Source organism: Canis lupus, chromosome 15, assembly GCF_003254725.2.
Source record: "Canis lupus dingo isolate Sandy chromosome 15, ASM325472v2, whole genome shotgun sequence".
Taxonomy (NCBI): Eukaryota; Metazoa; Chordata; class Mammalia; order Carnivora; family Canidae; genus Canis; species Canis lupus.
In genome coordinates this window covers 59,694,802-59,718,114 of record NC_064257.1, presented here as the reverse complement: position 1 = coordinate 59,718,114, position 23,313 = coordinate 59,694,802, and the positions used below count along the sequence as shown (strand labels likewise).

Below are 23,313 nucleotides of genomic sequence, written 5' to 3'. Positions count from 1 at the left end.
CTTGAAACTGTATCTGTAACCATATTCCTACTCTTATCATACAGGTAATTCAGCTTTTAAAAGTATATTATTCAGCAGGTAGAAAAACTTCTAAGGCATTTTTCTGCTGGACATTATATGCATTTTTAAAGGCAGGAGGATGAATTTTTGAAGCTTATATTTAATAGGAAAGCAGAATTAACACATAAAGAAAATAAAAAAATAAGAAGACTCATCAAGAGAAGTACGTAATAAACGCACATATGCATAAAATAAGTGTAGCATTTACATATATGTAAGATACATGTTTCCACGGATTCCGTGCATGCATAGAAGCAGCAGTTATCCACCATAACTAAGGTGCCCAAGACAGTTTCAAATGTTTCGGATGAACACGTGGGCCTGATTTGTGATGTTCATAGTTTATGTAATCCTCCCTTATTCCTTGTTCTTCAATCCTTCCACAGAACTTTGCTCAACGTCTTGTTGCCACATCGAATCCAGGCTGCAAGTTTAAAGAGGTGAAAAAACGTCGTCACTGTCTTCCAGAGATCACAGTGTGGTTCTGTGCAAATACACAATTAATTGCATCTAGTGTACTCAATCCTGGGTTAGAAATAAATTTAAAGGGCTGCAGAAATATGAGTAAGGTACATTCAGCCTATGGGGGGGATGGAGAGGTATGAAAGAGGGCTTCCTAGTTGAGAGGCTACTTGAACTGAAGCTTGAGGAACTGGTGAGAGTTAAATCCCCAAATGATGGGCCTGAGTAAATATGAAGAGGGGACACGGCATGAAGGTGAGAGAGGGTGTATCAGAGAGGTGCAAAGAGTTTGGTATGACTGAGTGTGTGGGAAGTGGTGGAGGATGATACGGAAAATATCGGTTAGAGGACACTGCACTTGAAGTGTCTGGAGAGCACCTAGACTATTTAAGCTGGGGGGGATATAACTGGACCATCGTGAAACCCACTGAGGCAGAAACCCATTCAGCAGAGAAATAAGTAGAGCTCGATCGCATGTAAGGGATGTTTAGGGGGTAGAGTCAACGGGAATGTGTGAGCGACTGAATTTGAGAGTGTGAGACAGAAACACAGGACAGCTCTTAGATTCCGGTTTGAGGGATGGGGATGATGACCAGACTGAGATTCCCGTTCACCAGCTGAGAAGCACATTTGTCCAGGAAGCCGAGAGAGACCTGTCCTTTAGGTGGAGATGTGGGGTTGGCAGCACACAAGCATGTATTTGATGACAGATGGCAGGATTATGCATTAAGGGTTTAAAAAAAAAAAAAAGGAAAAGATCAAGAATGAGATCTCTGGTAAATTTGGGTATTTCAAGTCAATCAGGGAAAAGACAGGACCACAAAAGGTGGTGACACACAAGCTTTCCAGGGGGTGGTCTTGGACGGGGGGAGGGGAAGGTCCTCCGAGCGAGTCGTCTTCCAAAGAACCATCCCGAAGGGCGATAGGACGGAGGCCTCTTGGGAAGAAGAGGAAAATGGAGAGGGGCTCACTTGCCCAGGTGACGTCACTCAGTAGCAAGGTGGGGAGGTGGTCCCCAGAGCTCCGAAGGGCAGCAGCGGCCTGATGTCGTTTATGGATACAGATTTTGTTCTATCCATGGTTCGTAGACGATGGGTGCAGTTTCTCGGATGGGCTCTCACTGGTTACAAACAGATTTCTTTGGATAACGTTTGAAGCAATTAGATGGGTGAGAATTTGGGTTTGGTGCTGTCTGGCTTTGGGCTACTAGTCCTAAGCTGCCGTGAAGAAGCAAACAGCATGGGGGCCCCCGTGGGCTAACAGGCAGGTGCCATCTCGGGCCCCCTACCTAGCAGGATCCTGGGGAGGAACACGTGTGAGAAGTAGGGGGAGACCTGGGAGAGGGAACAGGGGACCGTCCAGTGAGCAAGGAGAAAAGCCTGAAGTGTGGCGTTCATGCAATCAGGAGAAAGAAGATTCCAAGAGCGTAGGGTGGTCAAGAGAGGCACCTGCACCCTAAAGAATAAGTGTAATAATGTCTGAAGCCTTTCCACGGGCTTTGGTCACTGGTGGGATGGGCCGAGGTGGTTTCCGGCGGCCCATGCTGAGGAAGCAATTCCTGGAGGAGTTCCCAGGAAGGAGAAGGCAGCACAGAAGCTGGGGCATGGGCGAGGGGGTTACCATGAAGGAGTGAGCAATTTTATTTGTGTTTTCATTTTAGTGTTGCACCAAGAAAGCGGCACAGTTGACTAAACAGGTGTTGTAGTTGTGTTATTGTGTAACAGCCCCCACAAATCTAGTGGAATAAAACGACAACTCACACATGGATTTTCTGCTCCTGGATTGAGGGGGTGAGCACAACGGGGGTGGCTTGTCTCTGTCACACGACATTTGGGATGTCGGCCGGGAAACCCCAGTGGGCTAGGCTGACTCAAGGCCTGGGGCCCAAAAGCTGGGGCAGAGGAGTTGCTGGTGAAGTGAGGCCTGTGGGAGGGAGGTTGCTGCTGACTTCAGAAGCAAGGAGGAGCCTATGGAAATTGAGGATATGAGGTAGGAGACTAGGGGAGAAGGAGGACAACTGGAAATATCTTCTAAAAGGAGAGAGATCGGAAGTCAAGAACTTCAGCTAAGGTTTTGAATTTGTAGTTTCAACGATCCGCGCAGTTATCCTTACCTTTATGCTGCGTTAGTAGAGGGGGTAGCCAAGCAGTTTCCTGGGTTCAGAAGAGTCCGATTACTGGCCCACCCTTGGATACTTACCCTCTTTCTGGATTTATATGTATCCAGAGAAAGAAAAGCAATGGCTAGACTTTAAACAAAGGAACAAAGCAAGGCTGCTTACCTGAGCAGACCGCGGCCTGGAGTCCCTGATTCCACCTTTGTGCCAGCTGCTGCTGCTGCTGTTCACGTGGACCCAAGGAGTCTATTTTTCTTCTTCTTCTTCTTATTCTTCTTCTTCTTCTCTTCTTCTTCTTCTTCTTCTTTTTCTTCTTCTTCTTCCTTCTTCTTCTTCTTCTTCTTCTTCTTCTTCTTCTTCTTCTTCTTCTCATTCTCCTTCTCCTTCTTCTCCTTCTCCTTCTCCTCCTTTTCCTTCTCCTTCTCCTTCTCCTTCTCCTTCTCCTTCTCCTTCTCCTTCTTCTCCTTCTCCTTCTTCTTCTTCTTCTCCTTTGGGAAAAACTGAGCTGTCTCAGGGATGTGAACTGGCTTTTACATTTTGGAGCCAAGTGTGGCCTCCTGATGTTGGCTGTGTCGTGAAAGGGTCTCCTATTAAGCCTGAGATCTGGGAGTAGGGTGGTGTGAAGGTGGAAGCGGGGCAAGAACTGTCAGAGATCTTTGTCATGGATGATTGGATGATGGGAGGTCGGAGGAGGCATTCAGACTTGCCCTGCTCACCAGCTGTTCCTACTCCACAACTTTGAAAGGAGATGTGAAGGGAATGGTACTAGTTATAATCAAAAGCAGTAATAGGAACAATGGCAAAGCTCTGCTCATTATCCCAGGTAACAAATACATAATGTGACACTTTGTAAAATAACGTTACATTTTTGTTGAATGTCTATAGGGTGTCTGACCAGGTGAGGTCTGCAGGAAAATGTTTGGGTATTTACTAAATAATTTTAGGGCCCTAGTCCTCTAGAGTCTGATTCTGACAGTTTTAAAACAAACACTCTAGATTTGTAGTCTATGTGACGGAATGAGAACTTCCCTGAAGTGCATTCCCATGTCAAACCAAGAACAAATCCGTATATGTGACTTAGCTTCTCTACACAAAAGCTAATTAGATTGTTTATCTACATTCTTGTATCCTGACATTTTTAACTAAATTAATTGTAAGCTATTCCTGCGAGTTAATTCTCAAAAGGACACCTGGATTACGTGACTGTGTTGACCATTTGATTGTACTAACCGATTTAGTCAAAACTCTTTGCTTCCTGTATTTCATTGGTTCTAAAGTGGGGATTTTAAGGAGCTATTTTGGTACTCTAACTTTGAGATTCAGTTACAATGGATTGCGCGTCATTGCTTTACTGGAAGCACTTTCTTTCTTCCTCAGGGGTCCCTGAAATAATATTGCGGTCTATATTCTGTGACATCATGGGTTCAAATAAATGCAATAATAAGTTACAGAAAGAAGGAAAAACTGACACCTAATTAATGCATAGAATAGGAACTGATTCACCAAGGTGGCTCCTAGGAACTTCAACCCCGATGCGGTTTTCTCCTACGGTATCATCCACTAGCTAGTTTTCACATGACAGGTTAACACCTGTCAAGGTTTTCTGAGTCATAATTTATGACAACTCTCCTATATCAAGGCCTATTAGCATTTTAGAATCATTAACTTTAGCAGCAGAAATGCATCAAGTGACCAGTAGTTACAATGGATAAACTCCGTGAGCAAGTTTAGTGACACACTTTCATCTCTATAGTCATCGAATCATGCAATTTGAAGGTTCAGCCCATTTTTTTAGATGATAAAACTAAGGTTTATAGGGATTTAATGAATAGGGCCTATTCTGTTTAAATGACAGAACAAAAGACTTGCCCAAGAGAACGGGAGAACAGATCATTGATTTAATTCTGCTGGTCATGGTTTCTAGGTCAGAGGGCTCCGAAATTTCAGGAGAAAATACACCCAGTGAAAAAGTTCTCTCTCCGTCCCTGGCAAAGGTGAGGTTTTATCTAGTTTGAAACCCCAGAAAGAAAGTATGCAACTGGCTGCTCTCTTAAGACTAGAAAAAGAAGTTTTCTTTATTTCACACGTATATTCTCTTTAGTACATCTTTTGAGGAATTCAAATTACTCTTCAGCGTATGTTTTCTGAGAAACTCAGATTACTCTATGTCAAGCCTTCCATAAAATTACATTATTAGAGGAATTTATGTTGTATTTGGTTATTGTACTATGCTGCATTTTTTTTAATTTCACACTTTATAAAAATTTATTTTATTTTACAGTTTGAGAGAGTCCTTAATAGATGATATATGCCTAGAGAATTATACAATTTGCTGCGGTTGTTGAGCATATCAAAACTTCTTTTTGTACGATAATTTTTTTTTTAAAGATTTCATTTATTTATTCATGAGAGATACAGAGAGAGGCAGAGGGAGAAGCAGGCTCCTAGCAGGGAGTCCGATGTGGGACTCGATCCCGGGACCCTGGGGGGCAGGACCTGCAGCCGAAGGCAGACGCTCAACCGCTGAGCCACCCAGGTGTCTCAGGACCCAAAACTTGACAGAAAAGTCTTCTTAAGACCAATGATCTTTCAAAGATTGGTATTTGATATTAGTATTTCAAGAATATAGCTTTATAAACTTGCCTTATGGTGGAAACTTCCTAACAATTCAGTTAATAAAATGATGAAATACACTGGCCACAGTAGTTAGGCATTATTATAGGCAAGCCTTAATTCAGCATTCTTGGGAAAGACAGAAAGGAAAATGCCTAATGAGTCCAGATTATATTTTCGACTCCAAAATATTTGCTGACATAGGAAAAAAGCTTACCTAAAAATGTATTCTTCATAGAAAATCAGATTATTTCATTTGTGATTCTCACTGCAGATGGAAAATAGCCTATTTGAGGTCAGAACCTTGTGGGTAGGGCAGCCCCGGTGGTTTAGGGGTTTGGGGCCGCCTTCGGCCCAGGGTGTGATCCTGGAGACCTGGGATCGAGGCCCACGTCCGGCTCCCTGCGTGGAGCCTGCTTCTCCCTCTGCCTCTCTCTCTCTGGGTCTCTCCCGAATAAATAAATAAAATATTTAAAAGAAAAAAAAATAAGAAAAAGCTTACTTTTCAGAATGTGACTTGAGGGAATGGAGTAAACAGAAGGCGACCAGAAACCTCAAGAGTCATTACTCTTTACAAGAATTGAAATTGCTGGGGCACCTGGGCTGCTCAGCGGTGGAGCAACTGCCTCTGGCTCAGGTGGTGACCCCGGGGTCCCGGGATCCAGTCCTGCCACCGGGCTCCCTGCACGGAGCCTGCTTCTCCCTCTGCCTGTCTCTGTGCCTCTCGTGAACAAATAAAAAATAAAATCGCAAAAATAAAATAAAATAAAATAAAAAAATAAAATATTCGAAATCCCTAAATCATAAAAGATTCGAAATCCCTAAATCATATTTTCAGTCTCAGTTAAAAAAAAAAAAAAAAGAAAGAAAGAAAGAAGAAGGAAAGAGAAGAATTAAAAAAAAAAATACAGATGCCATTTTACTCTGTTTCACCAGTAGTGGGGTTCTGAGCAGCGTGTGCCCCCATTCCGGGAGTTCACTCATGACAAGGGATATTTTAATTCTGGATCCTACCCCTTTTCCAATTGTATAAACAAATATGTCTAATAACAAATATTTTAGAAAGATTTCCTGGGTGGGGGGGCACAACCCCAGATGTTCACATCACCAGGTATAAGCCGGCTATGACTGATACTGAACTTTAAACAGCTGTCTATTTTGCCTAATAGAGAAAGCGCACCGTGGACGGCGTGAGCCGGGCGCCGCGCTCTCCGTGGGGTCCTGCGGCTCCTCCCGGGCCCGGTGGGCAGGGGCGCGACCTGGGTTCCCGAGTGGGGAGGCCGCGGGTCTGGCAGGTGCCCCCGGGCTCGGGGCCCCGGACCTGCTACTTTTTTTTTTTTTTTCCTTTTTTTCTTTTTTTTTTCTGTTTTGGGTAAGGCCGTCCCCCGATCGCTTTTAAAACGAGGGACGGACCGGGAAGGTCGCGGGGCGGGCGTGGGCCGCGAGGGGGCGCTGGGCCGCGGGGCGCGGGGGCGGCGGGCGCGGGGCCGGGGCGGGGGCCGGGGGCGGGGGCCGGGGCGGGGGCCGGGGGCGGGGGCCGGGGCCGGGGCGCCGTCACGTGGCCGCGCGGGGCGGAGTCGGGCCGCGGGGGCGTCTCCTGCCCGCGGGCTGCTCTGCGGGGCGGGAGCGGGAGCGGGAGCGGGAGCGGGAGCGGGAGCGGGAGCCGCGGTGCCTGCGCGCTCGCGGGGTCGCCGTCCTGCGGCTCGGGGCGCGGGCCCGGCGGGAGCCCCCGGAGGTGAGTTCCGGGCACCCTCGGGGGGACGCGGGAGGAAGCGCCCAGGGCCGGCGAGAGCTGGGACGGGGACCCCGAAACGTGCGCGCGCCCCGCGGTGGCCCGGGTCCGCCCCGCAGCGGGGCTCGGGGTGCAGGCGGCTGGCGGGGTGCTGCGGGCGCTCCGGGGCGCTCCGGGCGACCTGCCCCCGCTGTCTCGGCGTCCTCCCGGCCCGCAGGCGACCCGTCCCCTCGTCGGCTCTCCGGCCGGCCCTGCCCGCGCTTCTCCCGGCGCTTCTCTGGAGCGGGGTGCAAGGGGGGTGCGCGGAGGGTGCCCGGAGGGTGCGCTGGGGGGTGCTCGGAGGGTGCGCGGGGTGTGCGCGGAGGGTGCCCGGAGGGTGCGCTGGGGTGTGTGCTGGGGGTGCCCGGAGGGTGCGCTGGGGGGCGCTCGGAGGGTGCGCTGGGGTGCGCTGGGGGGTGCTCGGAGGGTGCGCGGGGTGTGCGCGGAGGGTGCCCGGAGGGTGCGCTGGGGTGTGCGCTGGGGATGCCCGGAGGGTGCGCTCGGGGGGCGCTCGGAGGGTGCGCTCGGAGGGTGCGCTCGGAGGGTGCGCTGGGGGGTGCTCGGAGGGTGCGCGGGGTGTGCGCTGGGGGTGCCCGGAGGGTGCGCTGGGGGGCGCTCGGAGGGTGCGCTGGGGGGTGTTCGGAGGGTGCGCGGGGTGTGCGCTGGGGGTGCCCGGAGGGTGCGCTGGGGGGCGCTGGGGGGCGCTCGGAGGGTGCGCTGGGGTGCGCTGGGGGGTGCTCGGAGGGTGCGCGGGGTGTGCGCTGGGGGTACCCGGAGGGTGCGCTGGGGGGTGCTTGGAGGGTGCTCGGGGACTGCGCTGGGGGGTGCTCGGAGGATGAGCGGAGGGTGCGCTGGGGGGTGCTTGGAGGGTGCTCGGGGGCTGCGCTGGGGGGTGCTCGGAGGGTGCGCGGAGGGTGTGCTGCGGGTACCCAGAGGGTGCGCTGGGGAGTGCGAGGAGGGTGCGTTGGGGGGTGCCCGGAGGGTGCGCTGGGGGCACGCGGGAGAGTGCGCGGAGGGTGCTCAGGGAGGTGCGCGAAGGTGCGCTGGGGCTGCTCTGGGGTTGCCGGGAGAATGCGCTGAGGGTGCGCGGAGGGTGCGCTCGGAGTGCGTGGAGGGTGCGCGGAGGGCTGCCCGGAGAATGCGCTGTGGGTGCGCGGAGGGTGCGCGGGGTTGCGCGGAGGCACCGGTCGTCCGGACGGTGCAGGGGGGCGTCCCCCGGGCCCCCTGGATCCTCCGCGCCCGCCGCCCGCGCCGCACCTGCCCCGCGGGGAGCCGACGGAGGCGAGGGGCGGGCTTGCCCCGGGGGGGGGGGGGCGCGGAGCCGAGCGCAGGCTCCCCCCGCCCCGTGGTCCCCGCGCCTGGGCCGAGCGCAGGCTCCCCCCGCCCTGGGCCCCGAGCCTCGGTGGGTCCCGGGTCCTGCGCTCGCAGCCGGGCGGCGATGGGAGCCGGCGGGCGGGGCTCGGGCGGGCGGCGGTGCCCCGCGGCCCCAGGGCGCCCCGGGGGGAGAAGGTTCTAGGGCCTCAGGCGGGTCCGGGGGACTGACTGGAGCTTGGGCGCCGCTCGCCGTCCCGGGGCTCGGAGGATTCTTGGGCAGCCCGGTCCCCGCGGGCGCAGGTGTTCCTTGACAGATGGGCGCGAACGGGGGGGTGGGCGGGGAGGGGGAGAGTCGGGCGGTTCCGCCGGCGCCCAGCAGCGAGCAGGCGGGCAGGTAAGCGGGCAGCGGGGATTTTCACGGAGCCGCCCCACTGGGTTCTTTGGGGCGAGCAGGACGGAGCGGAAAGCCCGGGAGGGCTCGGGGAGGCGCGGGGGCCGTGCGGTGACCGCCTGCAGGTGGCGGCGCTCGGCCCGGCCCGCGAGCAGGTGCACCGGCCGCGGACTGAGCGGAGCGCGTCCCCGCTGGAAGCCCCCGCGCCCAGAGCAGCAGGCGGCGGAAGGCGGGCGACCCCGCTGGACAGACAGATCCCCTCGGAAGGCGGCCGGCGGGCTCGCTCGCGGGTGATGTATGCAGCGTCTCCACCGGTCTCTCATGGCCCAGGGCAGCTATATGGAGATTCACTGAGATTTAACGGCCTTTAATTTTTGCAATGCCTGCGGTTGCATATCTGGTTTTAAATATTGGGATAGTGGGTGTCAAATCACCTTTTTTTTTTTTTTTTTTTTTTTTTTTTTTGCAAAGATGATATATGCGAATTCTTTCTCGGTGATGTTTTCGGACAGTGATTCTTTTTCCAAGTAATCCTCAGGTGGGCTGAAAATGCGCATTTTTTTTCTCCAATGCAGAACTGTTTTACCCAACTGGAATGACTACCAAACATGCACTTAGAAAAGGAAGCTTTGCAAGCATTTAAAGAAAAAAAAAAAGTAGTTTACATTTTCAGTGTAGCTGCTAAGTCAATGTCTGCTTAGAGAGACATTCCTGTCCATCAGATATTTTTTCAGAGGTATCAGAGTTTCATTTCGGTTTTCAGTAAAACCATCTGCAAGGAGCTGCCTTTGTAGCCCACACGTTGTAGATGAATTTTGTCAAGATAAGTCAATGGATGTAAATTTTCTATTTTTCTTCCTTTCCACTATAAACACCTCAGTCTGTGTCTCCATTATCTCTAATCTGGATTATTGTATTTGCCTTTTAATGAATCTCCCTACTTCTTCTCTTTCCTACCTTAAGTCTGTTGAAAACAGCAGCTAGAGTAACAATTTAAAACAAGCCATATGGAGGCGCACGGGCAGGTCAGTCTGCCTTTGGCTCAGGTCATAATCCCAGGGTCCTGGGATCGAGTCCCACATTGGGCTGTCTGCTCGGCATGCGGGCTGCTTCTTCCTCTGCCCCCCTCCCTGCTTGTACTCTCTTCCTCTCTCTCTTTGTCTCTGAAATAAATAAAACAACCCATACAACTTCATGCCTCTACCAAAGACTCTCCGGTGGTTCCTCGTCTTTCCTAGAAAAAAGTCAAACTGTCCCAGGGAGTAAGGCTTTACATAATCTGTTCCTCTTCTGCTTACCCTTTGTAATTAATTTTCTACTAGGCTGTCTCTTATTTATTCCACTTATCGTTGCTGTTTAGTACGCCAGGTACACTCAAGCCTCAGGGATTCACCTTTGTTCTTTCCACTTGGGATGCGGTCCCTGACGTATCTACACGGCTTCCTCACTCACCACTTTCAGGTCTCAGCTCATACGCCACCTCTTCCAGCAAGCAGGGGCCTTTCCTACCACCCAGTAATAAAGGGCAGCTCCCAACAACCCCAGAACCCCTCTTTGCCTTATTTTTTCTGTCTGATACTTATCATCTGGCATATGATCCCTTTTATCAGTTTATATTTTCTTGGCTTTTGGTCCACAAGACCAGTAAATCAATGAGAAGGTCACTGTTGTCCCCAATAAAACCACGCCCAACACAAAATAAGTGTTCAGTAAGTATTTCTCAGATGAATGAACTTTCTTTCAGAAACAATTCCTTTGGGATCCCTGGGTGGCGCAGCGGTTTGGCGCCTGCCTTTGGCCCAGGGCGCGATCCTGGAGACCCGGGATCGAATCCCACATCAGGCTCCCGGTGCATGGAGCCTGCTTCTCCCTCTGCCTATGTCTCTGCCTCTCTCTCTCTCTCTCTCTGTGACTATCATAAATGAATAAGAAATTTAAAAAAAAAAAACAGAAACAATTCCTTTTTTTAAACATAAAAATGGAACATTTTCCCCTATCTACCCGACCTCATAAAATGATTATTGTAGTTAGCATCCATCTTGCGCGTAAAAGGACTATGACAGAGTTCAGAATTAATTCACACAAGAACCTGCTATTCCAGCCATGCGCCTGCTATGTCAGTCAACACGTTTTGGTTCTTTTTTTTTTTTTTTAATTTTTTTATTTATTTATGATAGTCACGAGAGAGAGAGAGAGAGAGAGAGAGGCAGAGACATAGGCAGAGGGAGAAGCAGGCTCCATGCACCGGGAGCCTGATGTGGGATTCGATCCCAGGTCTCCAGGATCGCGCCCTGGGCCAAAGGCAGGCGCCAAACCGCTGCGCCACCGAGGGATCCCCACGTTTTGGTTCTAAATCTAGTATTTGCAAGGTGCTATGAGGTATATGCACTACTTATCTTAAAGAGCTTATGTTTATTTGGGAGGAGCCAGTTAAGGATTTAAGGGCACCAAATGGTAGAATGGGTAGGATTTGGATTGGTGGTGAGACAGAAACACCCAGCAAGGGCAAGGGCAGGGACAAAGATGAGTGCAAGAGGCTACAACAGGCTGGGAGGCGCTTGGTGGGCTGGGGAACAGAGCACTCACAATGGGGCTGTTGGAGCAGGGAGCGAAAGGCAAAGGGCAGGAAAATGTAGAGGTCTTCAAGGGTCAGGCTGAGGATTGCACTCCTGTGTCTTATTCCAGAATACTTCCTCATCTGGTGGTGTGTGACAGGGAGCCGTGAGAAGTCAGAGGACAGAGAGGATGCATTTGCCTATTATGCTAGTTTTACTTTAAAAAATGAAGAGAAACTCACAATTAACCAGTAAGTCATGTTGAATATCTTGACAGCAACGCGAGTGGGAAGTATGGTGCAAAGATTTTCTTGAATTCTTCAGTGAGGAATTTGCAAAGAAATGTTCGATTATCGCTGACTTCTTCAAGGTTTGTTCTCAGACCCTAAGAGCCAGAGATTATTCTCTCTGCCTTTGGCATCCTTGAGAGAAAAAAGGGTGACGGCTGCATGAGTTCAGGAGCCATTATGTGTTACTGGTGGTTGCACAGAGGTGGAGAGAGCCATACTTCTAAAAACATTTACACTTGAAATCATCCTTAGTGTTAACTCTTCCATTCTTACTAAATGCTAGAAACCTTTGTTTTTATTCTTCAGCTTTATAAAGCCAAGTTGTGGTTTTATAATAAGAAACATCTCATATTCTAGAAAGCAAAAGCACTCAAGGAAAGGTTCATTGGAGGGTGTCGCTTAAAAGGCAAATGTTCATTAAATTTCTTTTCTCCTTTGAAATGGAAGTAAATCTGCATGATTTTCTTTATTCTCACATAAAAAAAGACGTAAGCGCAATTCCCTTTCTTAACACAGGCACAGTGGCCTGTTAATTAACATAAGAAATCCCAAATCTCATATGTTTATTTAGCAATCTCAAGGAAATCAGATTTTTTAAAAAGGAGCTTTTAATCTCTAAAAACCCACTGTCTGCACCTTCTCTTGCTGGTAAGAAAAGAGTCTTTGTAACGCAAAATGCTGTGAAAGATCAAAATTACCACTAAAATGTAGGTCCCTGCACTGAATCAGTATTAAAGTCGAGTGGGGAGGCAGGTTATTTATATGCATAAAGCCTTAGAAAGCCTTTGAAAGCTTCTGACATATTAATAAATTCTAGAATCTTAAAACTAGAAAGAACCTCAGAGTTAGAGCCTGTTAAATCTCCTACACAATGCAAGAGCTCCCCAAAAGTCTTTTATGTAGTAGCTGCAAACTTTGATGTCTGGAGCCCTCCGTAGTTTTTTGCAGGCACTTGATTTCATTTGATTAAACTTGTGTTCCTCATAATTGGAAATTGGTTTTGTTTTGTTTTGAGCATGCACTGTAGTGTACTTGCCTTGGTCGTATTTCTAACTTGTACAGTTAGATTTCGTATCCTAAGCCCAGGTCCTTACAGCACATGCTCTCCATTCAGACATGAGAAGACGGTCCCTACCCTTCCTAGTCTTTTCTGGATTAAACGTCTTCTGTGCTTCCCACAGTCCTTCATACGACAGAGGTTTGATGTTTGACTCTACTGATCATCGCCTTTTGCGTGACCTCGTGCTAAATAACGCCTGCCTTAAAGAGCAGTTGGGTGTATGGTGGAGCTGTTAGTATGACTTAGTGAATTATTTCATGTCTATAGTAAGAGGAAGAATTCGGGAAACTTCTGTTGTTTTTCTTTGTTTCCTATCTTATGTGTTAATCTGTGCACTAAAATTTTTGTGACCCACTCATCTTTTTCCAATGTTTAGGAATCTGTTGATGTGTTTATTTGATTTTTTTTTCATTTAGTTAGTTTCCTTAATTTTGGTTTATATAAGACTTGGGACATGAGATTTATGCACACCTGACTGATTTACAGGCTACTACATTTTGCTGAATCAAAATGTAGTAATTGCAAGTCGAATTAAAAATATTAGGAGAGGTTTTTTGTTTTTTTTGTTTTTTTTTCAAAATGTTTACACTGTCTCTGCTCTTCTAAAAAGATGTTTATGCAGATTACATTTTATTTCTTTATTTCGGTGTCTTCACTTAAAACAGTACTATGCGTCAGAATTCATTTGGACTGCCCTCGGTAAAATTAGTAATGCCACTGGTCATTTTCTCTTTTCAGATTGTTCAGTTCAAGGGAATGAAGAATTCGGAATAATTTTGATAAGTGGATTGCAATACGGAGAATAAGCTGAACATTTGATCTGCTTTGAAGAATCGTATTTCCCCTTTGTCTAGAGTAATCCGTAACAACCAAACCAATCAAAATGAATTCAACATCATTTTCCCAGGTTGAAAACCATTCAATCTTCTGTAATTTTTCAGAGAATTCCCAGTTTTTGGCTTTTGAAAGTGATGATTGTCACCTGCCCTTGGCCATGATATTTACATTAGCTCTTGCTTACGGAGCTGTAATAATTCTTGGGGTCACTGGAAACCTGGCCTTGATCATGATCATCTTGAAACAAAAGGAGATGAGAAATGTTACCAATATCCTGATTGTGAACCTTTCCTTCTCAGACTTGCTTGTTGCCATCATGTGTCTTCCCTTCACATTTGTCTACACCTTAATGGACCACTGGGTTTTTGGTGAGGCGATGTGCAAATTGAATCCTTTTGTGCAATGTGTTTCAATCACCGTGTCCATTTTCTCTCTGGTTCTCATTGCTGTGGAGCGCCATCAGCTGATCATCAACCCACGAGGGTGGAGACCAAATAACAGACATGCTTACGTAGGTATTGCGGTCATTTGGGTCCTTGCTGTGGTTTCGTCTCTACCTTTCCTCATCTATCAAGTATTGACCGATGAGCCGTTCCAGAATGTAACACTTGACGCGTTCAAGGACAAATACGTGTGCTTTGATAAATTTCCATCGGACTCCCATAGGTTGTCCTATACAACTCTCCTCTTGATGCTGCAGTATTTTGGCCCACTCTGTTTTATATTTATTTGCTACTTCAAGGTAAGAAAACGTTTCCCCCTACCGTTTCCATTTTAACCTTCTTTCCACAGAATCCCATATTAAATTAGTGGTTCTGTTTGAACTTTTTTCCCCCCTCTCTGTAGATATATATACGCTTGAAAAGGAGAAACAACATGATGGACAAGATGAGAGACAATAAGTACAGGTCCAGTGAAACCAAAAGAATCAACATCATGCTGTTGTCCATCGTGGTAGCGTTCGCCGTGTGCTGGTTGCCTCTCACCATCTTCAACACTGTGTTTGACTGGAATCATCAGATCATCGCCACGTGCAACCATAACCTGTTATTCCTGCTGTGCCACCTTACGGCCATGATATCCACTTGTGTCAACCCCATATTTTACGGATTTCTGAACAAAAATTTCCAGAGAGACTTGCAGTTCTTCTTTAACTTTTGTGATTTCCGGTCTCGGGATGATGACTATGAGACGATAGCCATGTCTACCATGCACACAGATGTTTCTAAGACTTCTTTGAAACAAGCAAGCCCAGTCGCATTTAAGAAAATCAACAATGATGACAATGAAAAAATCTGAAACTTCTGTAGCATATGGTCCCAGAGGACAGCTGTCTAAAAACAAGCACAACTTACAACATACTTTCATTACCTGCTCCCCCAAGGAATGAGGTTGTAATCATTTAAGAGACCAAGATTCGCTTGTCTTGCTTTCTGCTGCTTTTATTGTAGCTGTCGTAATTACGCTGGGACAAAAATGTACGGGCTTTGGAATCTTCTGGCAGGAGTTTCGACCAGAGGTCCTTGAAGTGCTTTTTTGTAAACATCTGCATATACTACACTTTTATATTCTACTCGTTGGAATGACATTTCTTTAAAATATTACTGTTGACTGACTTTAGAGGCATTACGTCTGATACTCATTAGATCAGGCATCCTGATTTGATTGCATTAGATGGTCACTAGATTGGGCAATCCTGATGTGATGACACACATCATTTCAGGCTGTTACAAAGGTGACAGCATGCAAAAGCAGCATGCAAGATGTGCAGCTCAGCCCATGTCTTGCATACCCACAGTCCAAAGTCATTGAGGAGTGGTTTGCATTTTTTTTTCTTTTAAATTTAAAACCAGACTTAATTTGCTCCTGATTATCACTTAAGATAAAAATGCATAAAAAATACTTCTCAGCTGTGAATATCATGGGGAATTGGGCCACCCACAAGAATTAAGTGGGAAAGCAGTTCTCTAATTTCAAAACTATTTTGGTACCTGACAACCAAAGGATTTCAGAGTAATTAATTTAACAAGCAAATTAGTATCGCAGCAAATAGTTGAATTATATTCGTCTGAATCGGCAAGAGGTTTTCCATTCTTCACAGACTATTCAGTGTTTGTCGAGCTTTCTAGCGTAAATATATATGTGACTCAACAAGCGTTTCCAGCTTACAGTATACAAATACACAAAGTGTATTTTCCATACATCAGTGCCTACATAGTAACTCATTCTTAACTTTTTCAATGTCCGTTCCTCAGAGAAGGACACCAAAGTATACTGCTAAAAGAATGTTCACCCTGGCTAGCAGGAATAAATACCTGAAAACTGAGAACACTTCATATAGCCCATATTAACTTGTATAAACCGTGTGCCTTGTGGAGTCTTACGAATAATGTACTTAATAGAGTATGCAGTGGTTGTGTCATGTTAATATACTTACTTTCCTGCATTCTGTAATTGTGATTGAGCCTCAGAATCATTTGGAGCAAAGATATGTTAAAAAACAACATATAACTTTGGTGTATTATAGAAGTATTAAATGTGTTTGATTTTAGAAGGGCAGACATTTTCTTTATTAAAATGGTTTTTGCTTTTTCTGAGTAGTCTCTTCTATGTCCTTCTAGTCTTTCTTCAGTTTCTCTTTTTTCTTTTTCTTTTTATTTATTTATGATAGTCACAGAGAGAGAGAGAGAGAGGCAGAGACACAGGCAGAGGGAGAAGCAGGCTCCATGCACCGGGAGCCCGACGTGGGATTCGATCCCGGGTCTCCAGGATTGCGCCCTGGGCCAAAGGCAGGCGCCAAACCACTGCGCCACCCAGGGATCCCTCTTTCTTTTTCTTTTGGCTCATAGTCTCCCTCCCATGATGTTCCCACAGCATCCTATTTCTGCTTATTAATGAAACATTTTCTACCCTGTGGTCTTCCTCCTCCGCTTCTTGAAGCTTCTTGAAGGCAATGGCTACTTTACATGACTCCATCCCCAGTGAATTTAACACAGTGCCAGATACTTTGAAGTTTGTTTTTTTTTAAATATTCCTTAAACAAACAAATGAATAAACAATAAATTTCCTTCCTTCTCATTTATGATCATACAGACTTTACAACTTGAAATTTTGAGGGGCTCCTCCTTCTAAGTTCATATTTACCAAGGAGATGTTTGCCCTCTTATTATGTTATTTTCCTTTCTAAGCTAGGCAAAAATGATATTTTAGATTTCAGAGACTTGCATGTATAGTCCTGTAACTCAAACAAATATTAAACTTTTTACATTGTGAGTGTTTGTATGCATCCAGATTCCACCTAACAATGACTTTAAGTTAACTGAACAAAGAAAAAAATTCTAAGACCAACTTTTAACGTACATTGGAAAATCTCATCATCTTTCCTTACCAAAATCTGGAATTTTAAACACTTTTCTGCTTCAGGGGACTAATGGGAAATCTTGTCTTTCTCCACTTAGGTGCTATGGAAACAAATTGCTACTTGAGAACAGCCTTAACACGTAGGTGCTTCTTTGTCAGCACATTTGTTGAGATAGCCATTTCTAAGATTCTCGTTCAGCTATGTAGGCTGCTGATTCCTCATCTTTACATAAATAATGAACTGAATATAAAATCCTTTTTTTATCCATAAATGTTGATGAACTACTAGTAAAATCTGAATCAACAACAGATCCAGAGTGACTCAAGAAGAAATAAACATGCACGACAATAGCAACTACAGAACCACTGGGTTTTCTTAAACCCAAGAACAAATGAATCCATCAACTGTCTTAATACTAGAGCATAATTACAGTGTAGCTTACATGAATTTAGAGTAAAATGATAGTAGCTAGAAATTTTAAACACTTAGCATGTGCCAAGTAGTATGTCAAATATTTAAGTAGCTGTGAAGATGCATGACTAAGGAGACCACTTCCCCTAAGAGGAACGTGAAGCTCAAAGTTGTAAAATTTGAGCCTCACGCTGCATCACAGGTGGAGCAAGAATCCAACCAAGGTCTGTCCGGGGCTATTAAACCAAGCAATGAGCTGAACCTATGATAGAGCTTTAGAAATAATTTGTTTTTCTCTCTTTACAAGTTAAATTATTAGGGCATAATATTACTATTCACCTTCTTTCTGATTTTGGCTGTAGAAAGGAATGAAGTGAGGAAAAGTTGAGAGAAAATGGCCATTAGGATTATATGTGTCTCTAATTCCCTTGTGAATTAGAGAATTCTACTTAAAAATTGAATCTGATTACTCATATTAGTTTTGTTCCTTTACTGTTAGCTGCATATTCTCACCCCTTTTCTATTCCACAAAATGTTACCTTTTCCAGAATGTCATAAGGAAGCATACCCGGTTTGATGCACTTTAATTTCTTGTGCTTCGCAAACATGGTGGTTTTTGTTTTGTTTTGTTTTTTTGCAAATTGAAGTTTTGTGGCAACCTTCCGTTGAGCAAGTCTGTTGGTGCCATTTTTCCAACAGCATTTGCTCACTTCATGTCTCTGTGTTGCATCTGGGTAATTCTCACAATATTTCATACTTTGTCATTCTCATTATATCTATGCAGTGTTCTGGCTTCTTCCAGTGAAAGCTGTCGTATTAATGCTCATACGGATTCACTGGATATGCACAAAATAAGTCCCAGAGACAAAGTTACTGATCTACAGACTTGTATTGATGTCAGGCTTTGCATTTACCTCTTACATACTTAAGGGAGAGAGAGAGAAAGATTTTTTTATTAAATTGCCTCGTGGGAATGTTGCATTAAAATATGTGTCTGACTCAAGGTCTGATACCAGATGTTCTTATTTCTACATTAGCTCGTGATATTACAAATGAGTAAATTGATGCCCACAGGAATCAAACCTAGATTTCTGTGATTGCAAAATCCATGGATTGTTCTTATACACCTCTACACCAGCAAACATTTAAAGTTTACTTGTTTTGTTTATTTTTCATGCAATCTATATTACTAGTTGAAAAGTGAGGAAAAGTAATCAAGCAAAATATTGTGCTTTTCCCAAATGACCAAAAAAAAAAAAAAAAAGTGTGACTTGTTTTTCTTATTTTTTTAATTTAATTTTGCTAGTGTTTTGACCCTTACTTTTTTCTTTTTTATCTTTAGCCTTAGTATTTTAAGGCTTCTAAAACAAATTAGTGAAATGAGTAAGCACCCATATCAAACATTTTCTCTCATTCCATCAGTCTCGTTTTATTGCTTATTTCCTTTTAACACTACTATTCATGCATTCCTTCTAGGTAATCTTTTTCATTTTTTTTTTTATTAAAAAAATCGCTGGGACTTAACAAAGGTCTCAGGTCACCAGTACATATTTTTTTAAGATTTTATTTATTTATTCGTGAGAGACACACAGAGAGAGGCAGAGACACAGGCAGAGGGAGAAGTAGGCTCCCTGTGGGGAACCCAATGGGACTCTATCCCAGGACCCCAGGATCACACCCTGAGCCAACAGCAAACTCTCAACCACTGAGCCACCCAGGTGTCCCCTAGGTAATCTTCATAGACATAAATGAAACGCTTGTAATGCACCAATATCTCTTGGCCTCAGCACTCTTATTTGTGAAATAAGGAAATTAGGCTAAATAATATCTGTATTATATGCAGATATATCTACATCTTATATATATGGTATATCTATATCTAATCTCTATTTTATATCTAAGATAGATAAAAGCTCCAAAATCATGTGATTCTATTTAAGTAAATCTAAGAATAAATTAATAGAAAGGGGATACCTGTTTAGGGAGTGTTTCCAGGTAAAATGTTCTACTTGTAACAAGTCCTCTCAGAGGGGTTATCCTGAAAAATAAGGAGAGACATGGTATGGCAAAGTAAGAGGCCTGTGCCACACATAGGGACAGACTGGGGAAAGGTGCAGAAGCTAAAACATGTGACCAAAGGGAAACAAGTTTGACTGGAACAGAATGTAAGATTGGGGTAGACTGGGGAAGTCGGGGGTATGGAGTAGCCAACTGGGGGAAGGCACCTGATTTTCCAAATGGGAAAATTTTTTAAAGGCCATATAAAAGACAGTTTAAGACTGGGAACAGAATAAGATATTTAGAAATATATTTGGGTGTGAACGAAGTTGGGGAGAGGAAAGCAAATTGCCCCAACTAATGGACTCTATACAGAGTGGACTTCAGATGCAATATGGCCTATAAAGAGCATAGGACCACAGAGGCCAGGAGATTGTGTTGAGGTCCAAGGAAATAGGGAAAATCAGTAATCAGTAAGTGTTGAAAGGAAGACGGTGGTCTATCTTTCCAATAAAAGGTTTGAAATTGGGAAACATATAATGAGAAAGCACTAATGCAAAATGACAACAAACAACAGTAACAAAAGCGATCAAACAACCTCATTCCCAATGAAGGAAAAGGGCTATGGGGAAAGAAATCCTTTGTCATCAATGGCTAGTAGTACAAATTATTTCATAGAGGCTGTACTTAAAGTTTCCAAGTGAGCGCTTAGAACTCTGCAACAAGCCATAAGTTAGACACTGCTGTTATTTTAGATAAGGAAGTCGCAGTTCACAAAGATTACATAGCATTCCCCCAAATCACAGTTAGTCATTTGCAAAAGCCGAATTTAATCCCACATCTGGGTGACTCCAACAAAAGTCTAGTTAAACACTGGATTATTATACTTCCCACAAGCAGGCAAATGGAAGTTTTAAAAGTTGTATATATAGCTTTCAGCTTGAGCACATCCATACAACTTGACTCTTTTTTCAAGGACATCTTATTTTCCTATGTAAGTACTTTGTGTTTTTAAAAAATTTTTTAGAGAGAGAGAGTGCAAGAATGAGAGCAGGCTTAGTCCTGCGATCCTGGGATCATGACCTGAGCTGAAACCAAGAGCTTGACACTTCACCGCCTGCGTCACCAGCCCCCCTTACGTACTTTTTGAGGGAAAGATTGTATCTGCATATAAATAAATAGTGTTTGAAGAATATGAAAATCACATCTTGAGTGAAATTATAATTTATGATTAAGTAGCCAAGATAATACTCTAAATGCTTCAGCATTATTAGACTCTCTTCAAAGAAGTCACCAAAAGAAGAAAAACAAGGTGAAAACAAAGTAAGCTAATATACTAGAAACTGTGGCTCTCAGCAAACGGTAGCATCAGTTCAGTTCCATTCAACTAGTATTTAATGAGTAACCTAAGTAGTGCCCAGTTCTCTGGAAGATGCTGGCAACCAAACAAGACTGACCTTACTCTTGACAGACATTAAATTCATGGATGATATGCACAGAAATGTATCATTTTAACTCATAGCAGGTAGTGAATGTAATCCCAAATGCATGTTCACACTTTTCTGGGAAGTACTTACCTTCTTCAGACTGAACGAAGCTTCTTGAAGACATCTATACCAAGCCTTGAAAGTGAGCAAGAGCATTAGTTGCAGTAAGGCCTGCTACCACATGACAGGAAGTATTATGGAGAATCTTAATCTGGCCAAGTCATACAGGATACAACAAAATTATTAGAATTTTTTGCTTTTTTTCTTTGCCTACGTTATACATTATACATTCAAAGCAAAAGTTATTTTTAAACATTTAGTAAGAACAAATAGTTTAGCTGAGAAAGGAGCTAACATTAATCAAAGATAACTGTTAATGAAATCTCAGCTAATGTTCATGAAAACGAACATATTCAAGAATTATTCTTTTTAACTTGTTGGTTCCAAGTCCAATTGTTATAGGATGTTTCTTCCTTAAATACAGCTGTTGGCACATAAGAAGCACCTTAGGACAGTGCGGGAGACTCAGAAGTTTGTTAAATATATTTAGGTTTCTTGAAGAAGATATGGTTTTATTGTGGATATCTACAGTATATTAGAAATCTGAAAGCAATAGGTGACACCCAAATGCACTTTCATTTGCTTTAAGCAGAAATTTGTGTTTATCCATTTTATTAGGATGAAGAGGCTCTCTTGGGGACCTCTGTGGGTATGCAGCTAGTTTTTATTTCTAACTATACTGACTTGCCCCTAACTTTTATTTGGCAAGTCTATCGCAATCCAGTTTGCTGTTCAAGTCACTTTGGCTACTAAATAATAACCAAATAAATGAAATAGAGAGCAAGTGATATAACCTACATGTGAGTTGCACCATGGAGCCCCAGTGGTATGATTGACTTGATACAAAGGCTTGATACAAATATCATTGCCTACTTCCCTGTATTGCTACTTATGTTACCTGACAAATCACCACACACACAAGATGGTATCCTAGAAAGAGCATAAAAGGCCACTAAATCTCTTAAAGTTTGCATTCATACCTTATATTACATAAATTCATCACTTCTTGTTGCCTAGCCCTTCCTTGACATGGCTCTTCAGCTGAAAATATTTCTATTTAAATAATGTTTTACAGGTCATAAACCAGTTCTACATAATTGGATTCTTTTAGATACTTTCAACAACTCTTGTTCTAGGCAATTATTAGCTCCACTTTACAGATCAGGAAACCAAGATTAAAAGAGAAAGAGAAATAAAATTTATTGATGCGTACAAGTCTTTAAAAACCCCTTTTAGGTAGGTGTCCTCATTCTGCAGTTGAGGAAACCAAAAGTTTAGGTAACATATTCAAGGTCATACAGCTAGTAAGTGGTCAATCCATCACTCAAAATCACCTTTTGACTTTTTGGAGTAATTATCAATATGAACAATGATTGGAAACACATATTTTTTTCATCAAACTATACATGCCTAACTTATATCTCAGACTTCTGGGGACTAAGCAAACATAGGTAAACTTTGAAGGCTTCCACAACTTATTCTGACATGCACTCCTGGGTAAGGTCCATAGCTTCCCCTTTTGCTTCTTTATTATAAATCATCTTCCTTCCTAAACTAACTGACTCAGATCATCAGAATCATTCATCATATTTTAAAAATGACTTCTTGACTTAACTAATTTAAGCGTCTTACATGGATTCTAACCATGCAGACCATGAATAATTGACCATTCGTAATTATGACACTTGACTAAGCGATACCTAGTTTTTACTACCCTGCAATACCCTCAATATGTTTTTATATTATTATTACTTTAAACATTTTAAGCACATACAAAGTTATAACAATTAAGATAATATTGGTATAGAAGTAGGTAAACACATAAACAATGGTACAAAAGAGTCTGGGAACAGAGATTCACATTTTTATTAAATGAGTGTAGACCAATTCTTTATCATTATCATTATTGTTGTTGCTATTGTTGTTGTTATTCATAGGTTATTTTAAATAGCAATGAATGAGTCATGATCTCTCAGTTTAGTTACCTGATTGAAAAATGGCATCCCTCCCCACACACAAAAAATCATACCCCTACCTCAGACCATACAAAGAGCAACGCTCCAGGTAGATTATAGATTTATATGTCAAAGACAAAGTTTTTGTTCTAAAGCTTTTAAAAGATACTATAGGGAACTATCTTCATAACCTTTGGGTTAGGGAAGGATTTCCTTCTTAATGAGACCAAAAAAAAAAAAAAAAAGGCATATCCAAGAAACAAATGAGTAAACTTGACTACATTAAAATAAGGAAGAACTCTTGTACGTTAAAAGACATAATTATAATAGAGTGAAAATACAAGTCACAGAACAGAAAGAGAAATGTTTGTAAGTTTTGAATATAAGACCTGAAATTGTAAAACTCCTAATAGAAAATATAACAGGTATGCTCTTTGACATTGGTCATGGCAATGACTTTTTTGGATTTGACACCAAAAACAAAGGTAATAAAAGCAAAGATAAAGAAATGGGACTGCATCAAACTAAAAAGCTCCTGAGTAGCTTTGGCATACAACAAAATGAAAAGGCAA

General features: G+C 43.9%; 2 protein-coding genes across 8 annotated transcripts; one reads left to right on the top strand and one right to left on the bottom strand.

Moving 5' to 3' along the window:
- Positions 1 to 1,082: 1,082 nt before the first annotated feature.
- Positions 1,083 to 9,050, bottom strand: LOC112654514 (basic proline-rich protein-like). The gene is made up of 3 exons (XM_049094256.1): positions 8,663 to 9,050; positions 6,924 to 8,279; positions 1,083 to 1,180 (listed from the first exon to the last, which is right to left on the bottom strand). Exons 1-3 carry the CDS (start codon positions 9,048 to 9,050, stop codon positions 1,083 to 1,085), a joined length of 1,842 nt encoding a protein of 613 aa, XP_048950213.1.
- NPY1R (neuropeptide Y receptor Y1) lies at positions 6,874 to 16,061 on the top strand. 7 transcript variants are annotated; one of them, XM_025439162.3, is made up of 3 exons: positions 6,874 to 6,986; positions 13,371 to 14,211; positions 14,316 to 16,061. In XM_025439162.3, exons 2-3 carry the CDS (start codon positions 13,516 to 13,518, stop codon positions 14,766 to 14,768), a joined length of 1,149 nt encoding a protein of 382 aa, XP_025294947.1. In that variant the 5' UTR covers positions 6,874 to 6,986; positions 13,371 to 13,515; the 3' UTR covers positions 14,769 to 16,061. The 7 variants fall into 7 exon arrangements, with proteins under 7 accessions (XP_025294947.1, XP_048950320.1, XP_025294950.1 ...); XM_049094363.1 differs by lacking the exon at positions 6,874 to 6,986 and adding an exon at positions 8,404 to 8,424; XM_025439165.3 differs by lacking the exon at positions 6,874 to 6,986 and adding an exon at positions 8,678 to 8,730.
- Positions 16,062 to 23,313: the final 7,252 nt, after the last annotated feature.